Source organism: Sus scrofa, chromosome 4 (assembly GCF_000003025.6).
Source record: "Sus scrofa isolate TJ Tabasco breed Duroc chromosome 4, Sscrofa11.1, whole genome shotgun sequence".
Taxonomy (NCBI): domain Eukaryota; kingdom Metazoa; phylum Chordata; class Mammalia; order Artiodactyla; family Suidae; genus Sus; species Sus scrofa.
Window position 1 is genome coordinate 95,994,823 of NC_010446.5, and position 12,142 is coordinate 96,006,964.

General features: G+C 44.1%; 1 protein-coding gene across 6 annotated transcripts; it reads right to left on the reverse strand.

Annotated features, from left to right (window-relative positions):
* Positions 1,208 to 11,689, reverse strand: CHTOP (chromatin target of PRMT1). 6 transcript variants are annotated; one of them, XM_021088534.1, is made up of 7 exons: positions 10,483 to 11,689; positions 9,232 to 9,313; positions 7,762 to 7,915; positions 7,054 to 7,137; positions 5,090 to 5,273; positions 4,147 to 4,284; positions 1,208 to 2,467 (listed from the first exon to the last, which is right to left on the reverse strand). In XM_021088534.1, exons 2-7 carry the CDS (start codon positions 9,294 to 9,296, stop codon positions 2,262 to 2,264), a joined length of 831 nt encoding a protein of 276 aa, XP_020944193.1. In that variant the 5' UTR covers positions 9,297 to 9,313; positions 10,483 to 11,689; the 3' UTR covers positions 1,208 to 2,261.

Genomic DNA, 12,142 nt, shown 5'->3' on the forward strand with positions numbered 1-12,142 from the left:
GGGCACTGTGAGAACCACAGTCATACTGCTGGAGGTGCCCACTGCGGCCCCTCTCCATCTCCAGGCCAGTCCAGTTACCCCAACCTTCCCTTTGCATTAAGCTTCAAAACTAGGTGCTTTTATTCTCTTAAAGACTTCTGATTTACATGGGATGCCACAAAAGCCACCAGATTAAGAATATTCTGGGGGACATACATGTTAGCTACCTTGGGGGAGGGTGAAAGTACTTGGGAAGGACACAGCTGTATAAAAATCCCAGAGATGGATCATCTCAAATTGTGTGGTTAAGGGTCAAGGAACCCACTCACCCTACAGCTTCCTCTCAAGTATCCTTGGAAGCCGCCTGATGCAAAGCTATGAGTGGGATGTGAAGCTTGCAATGGGTAGCCTGCCCACGGCCAACCAGCATCTCTCCCACTGGAGAGCCTTGGGGGCTGAGTGCAGTCTAGAGTCTAAGGAGCTATCCTTAAAACCAGCCTTGCCCATACCAAAATACCTTCTTCTTTTTTGGCCACACCTGTGACATGTGAGGTTCCTAGGCCACAGATTGAACCTGAGCTGCTGCCATGACAATGCTGGATCCTTAACCTGCTATACCGCAAGGAAACTCCCTCAGAGTCCATTTCTATTAAGAGGTAGTACGGACACTCCAAAACTAAGGTTGGTTACATCAGCATGACTCTGTCCTCTATCTAGCCCCACCTGGTCTTTTCAAGCTCTCCTTTCTGTGACTCAACTACTTTACAATCCAGAGGTTAAGGGTCACACAGATGGGATGCAAGTTTAGGTTGTCCTGACCAAAATTTCCTTCAGTCTGCAATGACACACAATCTCCCAACAGTTTATAAAGGGTTACCACCAGGCAGCTCAATGGCAACTGGTTCTGTTGGAGGTGGTTTCTTCTTTTCCCTTAAATAGCACAGGGGAAAAGGGAAACCAGTGCCTGGGTCCTGGATATCGCCTCCTGAGATCATCATGCTTAAACTTCCAATGGCCAAATGGGTTGGTACATTTTGTGTGTTTTCCACAGGGATTATTCAAAAGAGGGCAAATTCTTCACTTTCTGTCCCAGACAACATCCCTTCCCACCCCAAATTTTACTACAACTATGAAGAAAAGAACTTAACTCTACAAGGGGTATATTAAAATATTGTTATAGTGGCCAGAGTATTTCCAAGAGCCCAACAAATAAAGAGTAAGTCCTGGCTGGATTTGAGAGAACATATTTCTTGTTATAATCAACCAGAAACAAAAGCTTCCACTGGAACACTTGACAGAATACGGCTGAACTTAACTAAACCTTCAAGGGGAATAAGATGAGGGTCAAACAAAACCAATGAATGGAGAAGCCCAAGACTAGTCTCAGTATAAACACAGGGATAATAGCATCTCAGCAGGGATATTTTCTGATCCTTCCCACCAGACACCTGCCATCATTTTCCAGCCCTTTCCCTTCTGAAGCATCTGCCAAACCAAATGGCCTTCCTCTGTCCTTTTGCAGGCGTAAGCCAACCCCAAAGTACCCCTTGGATATGATGCAAAGCCAAGAGGAAAGTTTTTAAGTCCCATTCCAGGGTAGAAAGTGCACATACCAAACCAGCATATTGCTTATGTGGTGCAAATGTACACTGTGATACCCATAATCAAATCAGAGCTACCAGGTGTAACCTGTTAGGTGGCCCTGTAGCTATGTCAAGGTTCCTCATTTACCATACTAAAAACATCAATGTGGCAGAATGCATTTTTGAGCTCCAGATTTTAAAAGCCTCTAAAGGAGGCTATTAAAAATGATGCAAAACTATATCTCATAAACCTACACATTAAGGAGGAACACCGAAGGGCTCTTTCTGGGACTTTTTCATGGGGGCACAGAGATGAACAGAAAAAATGTTAGAATGTCAAAGTATGTGACAGGTGAGGGGGAGGCAGAGGCGAGAAAAGGGTATACTAGCCATAAGGCCAACACATTTGTGTTCAAAGATAAGTCTGGGCAAAGGAAAAAAAAAAAAAAATCAAAAACCAAAACCCACCTCAAACAATACAACAAAACAAAACCCAAGTCAGAGGAAAAAAGTGTTTCATACAACACAGTATCAAAAAGTAAAAGGAACACACTAAATGCACAAACTTGTGGCAAGTCAGTCCACAGCCTATTATGATAGGTCCTTCCAGCATCAATCAGGTTTCTTCCCATCTGTTATCTCAAGGTTATTTACAGATGTGTGACTAGAACAAGAGTCTCACAGGAGGGCGAGCAGGCTTCAATCATTGGTTTCAGGATCTGTCTGTGCCATGTAGGCATCCAACTCAGCATCCAAGTGTCCTTTAGTTTTCGACATGTATGCATCCAATTGGTTGTCCAGCTGCTCCTTGGTCAGTACAGGGCGAGCAAGGGCACCTCTCCCTCGTCCACGTCCACGGCCTCGGCCTCCAAAGCCCCCTCTTCCCCGGCCTATCATACCCCGACCTGGCCCAAGGGAAAAAGAAGAAATAGTTACAAGTAGGTTTAATAGGTGCTATGGTAAATGCCCCTCAGAGCAGTGGGGCCTAGCTGAGAGAGACTGAAGGGCAGGGCAAAGAGGAGAAATCTGGAAAAACAGGAAACACACTGGGTAGAAAGCAACACATGGAAAGCACACATAATGAATCCCTTATTACATGCTCCTCTCTAAATGCTATTTAAAAATTTTTATTCTATCAACAGAGGGAAAATATTTAACTGAAAGTTAAAATTGACTCAATCTCTTCTAAAATAGAAGCTAAAACTTGAGACTCACTGTAAGTTTATAATTAAAATACAAACACACTATAGATAACCCCATGTAGTAAAACAGGGAGGAAGTAACAAGGGCACAGAAAAATGAGTGTAAAGTTTTTAATTAAACTTTATTGGACATCCTTCTGAAAAATTAGCTTGTCTCTCCTCAAACTTATCAAACCTAATGAGCTGATCCCATGTCAGGAGACTGAGGAGTTATTCTGACATGGGAACAATGAAGGGAGATTAGGGAAAAACATTCTGAGTAGTGCCAGCCATTTCTATCTGCAATTCTATCCACATTTTAACAAATATGGTTATCTGAGAGGTGGTTTCAATTCACTTAACAAAACACACCCAGCTTTCTGAAAAGCTACTTTAGAGCCTCCCCCACTCCCATTCCTGTGATGTCTCTCTCAGAAACCAAGTCAAGATAATTTGGAAACATGCTATTTCATCCTGAAACCCAAACTAGTTTGCCCTTCACTCAATAAGCCAAGCAACATATAATGCGAGAGAAGAAAACAAGCCCTCAGTTATCAAATTTCCTTTCCCAGTAGTTATTATCCCCTGGCAGCTTCAAGGTCATCAATTATGGAAGACCCACCACACACTTTAAAAAAGATCAAAGCAAATATACACAGGGGCAACAAGGATGTATTTTTTTTCCTGAACAGGTGTTGTTGGGAGTTTTCCACAAAACTTTAAGCCAGAAAATTCCCAGGAGATTTGGTATTAACAGCAACACCATAAAATCTCTTTTCCAATCTGGGCCATGAAGTCACGTGACAGGTATCACTAAGTCTCACGATGAGATTATCAACAAGAGTCAGTTAGTTAACTGACACAATACCATCTTGCTTTTCTAATCTTGATCAAAAAAAAAAAAAAAAAGTCATCTCTGGTTTCACACAGACACCAACTTTACCTTAAATTTACTTGGTTTCAGAGTCAATACCTAGCACCAAGCCTCACCATCCTCTTTAACTGATTCGTTTCTGTACATCTCTCTCTTCTCTAAATCTTAGGCCCAAAAGTGGGGTTACGAGCTGTGGGATGGGGTGTGTGGTGGTGGGGCCAGGGACAGAAAAAGATGAAACCCCATACTGACAATTTTATCACTTTAATGATACAATTTAAATTTGCAAGAGCCTGAAAGACTGACTATAACCTGGCTCTGTAACACATACCTGACTGTTCTTGGAAAACCCATGACAGACTTTCACACTACCAGCATGTGAATTTAGAAAATAAGCCAGTTTCATAAAACAAACAAGACAAACAAATAAGCCTGCCTATGACTTGAAGCTGTGCAGAAAGGTGGCTCTGAGTTTTGAAGGGAGAGAAAATAAGGGGGTGCTATTCTCTGAAGTTGGTAGCTGACTAACCTCTACCACCGATTCCGCCACGACCCATAGCTCCACGCCCTAGGCCCCCTCTCCCAGGACCTCCACGACCTCGAACACCACCTCTTCTTAAGCCCATTCGGGGAGCTACGGCTCGTCCACCTCGGAGCAGGTTTTGACCTTGGAGAGGAGGCATACAATGTATATGCAGGTAAATCCAAGAGAGACAAAGTAGATTCTAACCAAAGGAAGGCAGTGAGGGTTAAATGAGTTAATTCGATTAATTTTTAGGTTGGGTGGGGCAAGCTGCACACTGAGTGTCAACAGATTAAGCTGCTCTTTATTCAATCAATTCAACAAGTCTGACCACAATCCATTTTTGGAAGCTGGGAGTTAGATCAATTAGTAAGTACATACATTTAATAAATACCTATTGAATAATCAGGTGCCTAGCATTATGGTAGATTTAAAAATAAATGAAATGGTTCCTGCTCTTAATACATTTTTGTAGGAGACAAAAACTATACAGGGAACAGTGTAACAGTGCCCAAAAAAGTAACATATAGCTAAATGCTATGGGTCAACTTGTCCTCTTTTTTCCAATGCAATGGAGTGTTTCACTGGAACCAGGAACAGAGATGTTAAGATATAGGCCAACAGACCTATACATTTCTTAGATTTGACTTATATCTAGAACTTGAATGTGCTTTGATTCAAGCAGCAGCAGGGTGTTTTAAATGGAATGGAGATGATATGAATTACCTGTTGTTACGCAGGTCATAGCCTCTCACCATTGCACATTATCAGAAAAGGAATGGTATCGATAAAAGACATGCAGCACTATTAAAAATACGTGATTTCAAAAGTTATTAATTATATTAATACAAATTCAGGCTTAAAGATGTTAAACAAATGTGTTTATAAGCAGCCCAAGAAAACAGGGAAAGGGGTGAGGCCCAGCAATTATCAGGTATACAGCACTGACCTCGGAGCGACATCCCGCCCCTAAGTAGGGTTCTTGTGGCACGTCCCCCACGTAGTCCTCCTCTGGGCAAGCCTCTCTGGATAATGGGCAGGCCTCGTCCTCCGATTGCTCCCCTGGCCAGGGCCCCTATGGGTCGGCCTAACCGTGCCTGGATGTTACTCTTACCCAGGCGCTGCTTTAAGCTCTTCTGGAAGAAAAGGTGTTAGGGAATTGAGATCAAAAAAGCAATCCAATGGGATTTGGCAACTCAAAGTGCAGAGAAAAAGCAAGTGAGATGTCTGTGTGGTGGGAGATAAACCTGCAGTGGGTGTCATAAAGATCCCAAACCAGAAGCAAGCCTTTGCCTCAGAACATGGTATAGAAGCAGCAGAATTCTGACCCAGAGCTTCTAAGAAGCTTGAGTATGTCCCATTATCACAAGTTACCTCACTAGTTTGGCTCCGCAAGTCATATACCACTACTTGAAACTTAACTTTTTGAACCACCAGTTGACAATGATATGACTTGATTCATACCTGCCCAAGGACTACCACTGTCTTCAAAGGCTTACTCAAACACCACATGAAGTTCATCACACTCTGGGCAAATTTTAAATTACAAGTTCATTTGAATTCTTGTGACTTAAGAACAAGTTTGATTTCTCAGTCAAAGAGGCCAGTATGTTCCATTTTTCCTCTGAGTATCTATATCCAGACGGTCCACTTTTTACCTTAAGATGTATAAAAACACAGAAAAGTCAAACCTCCTTTCCTTACATATCTTATATAGCCACAATTCCATGTCCGTCCATCTTTGCAAACAGCTCCATGAGTCAGTATAATGACTTTTAATTCAAAATAAACACATAATTCAAATTCGTCTCCACAGAGGGCGAGCCAAACTTGCATTAGAATTAAGACAATTGAGCTATTATCATAAAACTCAGGGCCATATTTGAGAACAAGGACATACCAGAAATTGAGATTTTCCACAAATCTGTCCCTCAAAGAGAAATTATGAAGACCATATCTCAAATAAATTCCTTCAACGGGAAGGATGACTGTGTAGCCTGAAACACAACCAAAGCCCTGGCAAACCTGTTCTCCTAAAATGCCATACGTCAATATGAATGAAAATAAATTATATGTCCTTAGGCTTCACCCACAAATGACCACCAATGATTGTCTTTACAACTATATGTCGTGATTATTATTGTTAGCTTTCTAGCATAAGATCACAAACTGCTTCTAATCAGAGCAGCAGACTCTGAATGACAGCTCTCAATTATAAGGTCAAAACTTCACACAAGTCACTTGTGTCATCTCTAGTATATCCTCCTAAGATCTGTGTTTTAAGGGAAGAATGTAGAGTACTCAGAAGTTCTTCTCCCTTCCCAATCCTTACTTGATACCAATACTGGTCTCTAACATTGACAAGAAGCTTAAGGATGTCAACTACACCGTCTAGTTTCCACTCTAGAACCATGCTATAAGCTAAGGGAGCCACGAGCCACATGTGGCTAATTACAAGTAAAAATAAATAAATAAATTTAAGCTCCTCATTCACACTAGCCACATTTTGAGTGCTCAGCAGTCAATGTGTCTAGTGGTTACTGCACTGGAGAGCAGGGATATAAATAACATTTCTATCACCGTAGAAAGTTCAATTGGATAGCACTGCTACAGAGGCTACTTTCTCCACAGCCTATATTTAAAGCTTCTTGTTGGAAAGTCCTTTGGAATAATCTGTCAAAGACTTATCTTCGGCAATTTTTAATATTTACTCTTAGAAAATAGTGGCGCCTTTTACTGTTTTCTTGAGTCAGGGATGAATAGAGTCACTCAAAGGCTGAAGGTAGCTGAAGCAGAAGGCCTTGTTTATTTTTGGTCAGTGAGCCCAATGGTTCAGGGTGGGGGTGGAAGGGTGTTATATTTAACTGCTGTATTTATGCACAGCCATGCAGTGCTACCAGTTAAAGTCCTTACAGTTGCATGGCACCGCCCTCCAGACGCCCAGCCACAGCTTGGACATATCCTTCCACAGCCACTGTCCGGACTTGCATATAAAGTCTATGAATAATAAAGAGCAGGTTTTATTTCAGATCTGAATAGGATCATCTCTCACTGGAACTTTTTGAAAGAGAACCCACGAACTCTTTAAATTAATTACTCAGTGCTTTTGCTCTACTTCACTTAGAAAACTTCAGGTGCTGTGGAGACGAGGGTCACCCTACTTTTTACTGTTTAGCACTGAAAATCTTTGACTAAGAGATCTTTCAGACTCCCTGTACTACGGAAGAAAGACTGAAGTCATTTCCCTAATTTGCAAACCATTTAATAAGGAAAAAAGGGATTTTTTTTGAGGAGCATCTAAAACAAGAACCAAAATTTCTTGGTGGAAAAAGCCAGTGAATCTATCTTAAGGGCAAAGGATCAGAAAACAAGAGATTAATACTCATTAACAACACAGAAACAGGCCACATTGATGGCAAACTCCCTAAAAGAAAAAGACAATAAAAAGTTACTTATTGGTACCTGCCCAAATGGAAATTCTCTGAACTTCTCTTTCCTCCAGAGAAGTTCTGCTTTTGCCCTGAGCCACCTGGTAATGATCCATCACGTCGCTACAGCCTCAAGGGACTGCCTGACAGAGATCACCAGCTGCTTCTGGAGCATTAAGACCCATTCTCTCACCTGCTTAAGTTTTAATGCTGCCTGGACAGAGGGTCTATTCTCCATCTGCTGGGCCAGTCTTCTGTTTCTGGCACTGGCTAGCTGCTGTTGTTGCTGCATCGAAGCCCGAATATTCACTGGCATCGGTTGTTTGTTCTTCAGCATATTAGTAAAGCTTCAAGGTCGAACAAAATGGATGTTTAAATAAAAGCTTTATTACAAAACATTTACTGGCATTTTCATGGCTTGCTAGACCAGGAGCTCCAGATCCCACGAACTTTAAGTAAAGCGGTACACTTAGATCAAGGCTGATGTGGGTTAAAGACTCCTCCGCTTCCACAAACTTGCAAGAATCAGAAACTCAGAAATGCAGCTAAGTGTAGCACATTCAATCAAAAGTGATAACAAGGGCTCAGGTAACGGCTTTTAGAGATAGAAAGCATGAAAAACACGCAATAAGCAGATATGATGACAAGAGACAGAAGATGTAGTTTCAAAGACAGACAAAGCAAGCCAAATCCTTTGGGACCTGAGGGTGCATTTTAAGGGCGTATATAAGGACGGACTAGAGCACCTTCAAAGCCTATGGAAATGATACATCCACATAAATTACAGGAGTATATCACATTTTTTTCATAAGTGGTTCACGCAGTAACATGTGAATATGAAGAATTAGTGTACCACGTGCCCTAAGAAGCACATATGCTTCAGAAAAGGCAGACAAACACAAGTAAATCTTATGTTTAACAGCAACTTAATAAAATCATTTGTCAAAGGCACTCAAGGAACAAGGCCCTCAGAGACAGAAAGTGCCTTTAAATACCTTAACTTTTCTTAGTTTCAAATGATTACTTTTTCTGACTCCAAGTTGATTACTTCTGAAAAGTTAAGATTAGTTCAATCATTGAGGCTCTTGTGAAGACACTCTTCTATTATTCCTGTCGAATTTAACGGAATGAAAGAGAAGAACACTTAAGCGCAAAAGAATCCAAAACAAAAACAAACTAAAAGCAGAATGGAAAGAAAGTGAAATGGAGCAAAGCAAGTGCCTCTTACAAGGTCCAAGAATGACATTCAAGGGCCTTTGGACATATTCATAGCTTGCTACCTGCCTCTTACAGGCCAGACACAACACTGCTGGCCTTGGACTGGGCAGCAAGCCTACTGCAGCCGGGGTTCCATGCTACCAAGCTGCACCACCCCTGTATCAATGTAAAAAAAATGTGAAGAAAATGGAGGGTGTGAGGAGTCTTTTAAAATACATCCCACCAGAGAAATATTTCAGACAGCTTAACATAAAAATCTACTGATAAGTGGTTTTGAAACAACCGCCCAATTTGTTTTGTGTACCACATAAGATGCTACTAAGAACAGAGGTCTGTAGCCTTCTGTTGGTATTTAGCTTAAAACTGGTTTTTGTGCATTGGACCCAGGGCCAACTTAAGTAATGTTTTCTTATGAACGAGCTGAAGTTGCTGTTGGCTGCCTCACCGCTCATTTAGAGACATCTTGGTGGTGCTTTTTAGCACAACTTTCGGTGCTGACTGTGCAGCCATCTTCAAATCCCGAGAATCTACAAAAGACAATGGGCAAAGTGAGCAAATCAGAATGATGACTACCTCATTTCAACAGGGCCAAAGGCCCAAACCAAAAATGAATGAATAGGCCTGTCTCAATGACTACTGAAGATCACACCAAAACTCATTTCAGGTGCTTACATTTAGAAGCTAAGTTATCTGGAATTAATAAACTTCAAGGCCACATGACAGAAAATACCTGCCCAAGCCTCCAAAAATGGCAGACCTAGACCTAGCCAAAGAAAGTGTTTGGCTTTTCATCTAGAGCGGTCCTTCTCTACCTTGGCTGCAAGGAGCTTTAAAAAACAACAACAGGAGTTCCCTTCATGGCTCCGCGGTCACAAACCCAACTAGCATCCTTGAGGATGTGGGTTGGACCCCTAGCCTCGCACAGTGGGTTAAGGATCTAGCGTTGCTGTGGGTTGTGGTCTAGGCCGGCAGCTACAGCTCCAATTCGACCTCTAGCCTTGGAACTTCTATATATGCGGCCCTAAAAAGACAAAACAACAACAAAGACAGACACAAAATACAGAAGCTTCGGCCCAAACCATTTAAAGCACAATCTCTGCTGGTGAGGTCTGGGGATCAGCAATTAGAAGGTGGTGCGGGGAGGGGGGGTGGTGTCTAACTTGCTGCTTCTCATGTGCAGCCAAAATTCAGAACCACTGCTCTAGAGAGATGATACAGGTTTACCAGTTTACAAATTGGCTTTCAACTCCAAAGTCTTGCAGGAACCTTAGCAAGGGACTGGGGACGTGGGGGAGGGATGGAGTAGGAAAGGTTTCCTAAATGGGCGTTCACCTGGGAGTTCGATCCCAGAGAGCACGCCACAAAATTTAACTCTACAGCTGCCAGTGCATTCTGACGTTCCCTAAAGCCGTGTAGTCCTCCTCTGAACTCCCATCTCAAAGCCCCGTCCGGGACCGCCAACGTTGCTCAACCCGCCCAGCAATGTTCCTTTCTATTCCTACCAAATCCCAACCTCCAGCAGCGAGTTTCCAGCTCGGGGCCTCCCCCGCCTCCCTCTCAGGGGCTCCGCCCCCTCCCGGGGCCTCCACTCCCCGACACCCAATCTGCTTCCACATCCCACCAGCTCCCACTCCACGACCGCCGGGCCCGGGCGCTCCCCAAGACTTTTGCCCTCCTTCTCACCACAGAAACGTACCGAAGGAAACGGACGCCAGTGCTCCTCCCGGGGTTGCCACCACGGCTGCGACAGGCTGGCCGGGGGCCGGCCGAACCTGAGTTGACGGTGGAGGGGCTCGGATTAACTTGGTGGGCGGTTGGTTGTATGTGTTAAACGGTAGAATGCTAGGTTAGTTCGTTGATGCTGGGTGGCTGTCCGGTCGGCCGGTTCGCCTGCTCGCCCGGCGTGCCCTTTCCTGCCTTTCACCACAGCCGCTGCCGCCAACTCCCGCTCGCTCTCCAAAACAAAATGGCCGCCACGCCCAGTGCGGAATGGGACCGGCTAAAATGGCGTCGACGCCATTACGTCAGACGTCAGGTCTGCGCACAGCGCAGGAGGCGGGAAAATTTGTGTTACGCCTGCGCGGGGGATGAGGCGGAGCTCCAGGGAAAAGGCGGGGCTTTAGGCTGTATTACACTCCGAGCCCCACCCGGGAAGGGGCGTGGCCAATATATTCTCTCTTGGGTTTTAAGGCGGCTGCAAGTTGGTGATTTGGGACGTTCAAGGCGGATTTGGTCCTCTTAAGAAAAGAAGTTCGTATTTCATTGCGGGTCCCTCCACCCCTAAAGCTAAGGCAGACCGACTAAAATTCTTTACGCGACATGACTCGGTCTTTCTTCCGAGAGCCACCGGGCCGGTGTAATTTGCGCTGGCTCCCCCCTCAGCATACGCCCCTTTTAGAGTTGTGGGTTGCCATAAACGCACCTGGGGACCAGTGCAGGGAGCACACCTCACTGGATCCTGCACCACGCACCACTGCCCGTCCATATTTTTCTCTTCACTTCCCTTCCCAATTTGGCCTGAAGATTGTTAAATTCTTATTTGGGGGAAGCTTTGCGTCCCCGCAACCTATTCCAATGTCTTCTCCCTCCATCTAGCTTCCATGTGGATTTTGATGCAGACCTATATGGCATTTTCCTTATACCTGGGCACACAATAAAAGGCTCAGATGGGAGTTCCCGTCGTGGCGCAGTGGTTAAGGAACCCAACTAGGAACCATGAGGTTGCGGGTTCGATCCCTAGCCTTGCTCAGTGGGTTAACGATCCGGCATTGCTGTGAGCTGTGGTGTAGGTTGCAGACGCGGCTCGGATCCAGCGTTGCTGTGGCTCTGGCGTAGGCCAGGTGGCTGCACCTCTGATTCAACCCCTAGCCTGGGAACCTCCATATGCCGTGGGAGCGGCCCAAGAAATAGCAAAAAAAGACCAAAAAAAAAAAAAGGCTCAGATGTTGGAAGAATGAGTGAATGAACATGTCCTCAGTTCCACCTCCACTCTCTTAAAGGCGCATGAGATCCTTTCATTTTCCTTCCTAGCATTTATACGTGTATGTTTAATGGTTTGGCACCCTTTACTGGACTTCACCTATGTGACAGTGAGGGTTGTGTTTGTTTTGCTCACTGCTGTATTCCCAGTTTCCACACAATGTCTAGCACGGGGTAGGTCTTCAGCACATATTCTTCGAAAGTTGAAGGGCAATTTTTCTGGCTTCAAAGCTGAAAAGCTGATGTCTCTGCCACTTCCAGCTGGAACCTTGAGCCTCTACCTTTCTGGGCCTTGAGCATTCCTTAAGTAGGAAGATGTAATGGTTCCTTGATCTTTCTCCAAAATAAGATCCCTCCCCAAATAAAGCAATTTGGGA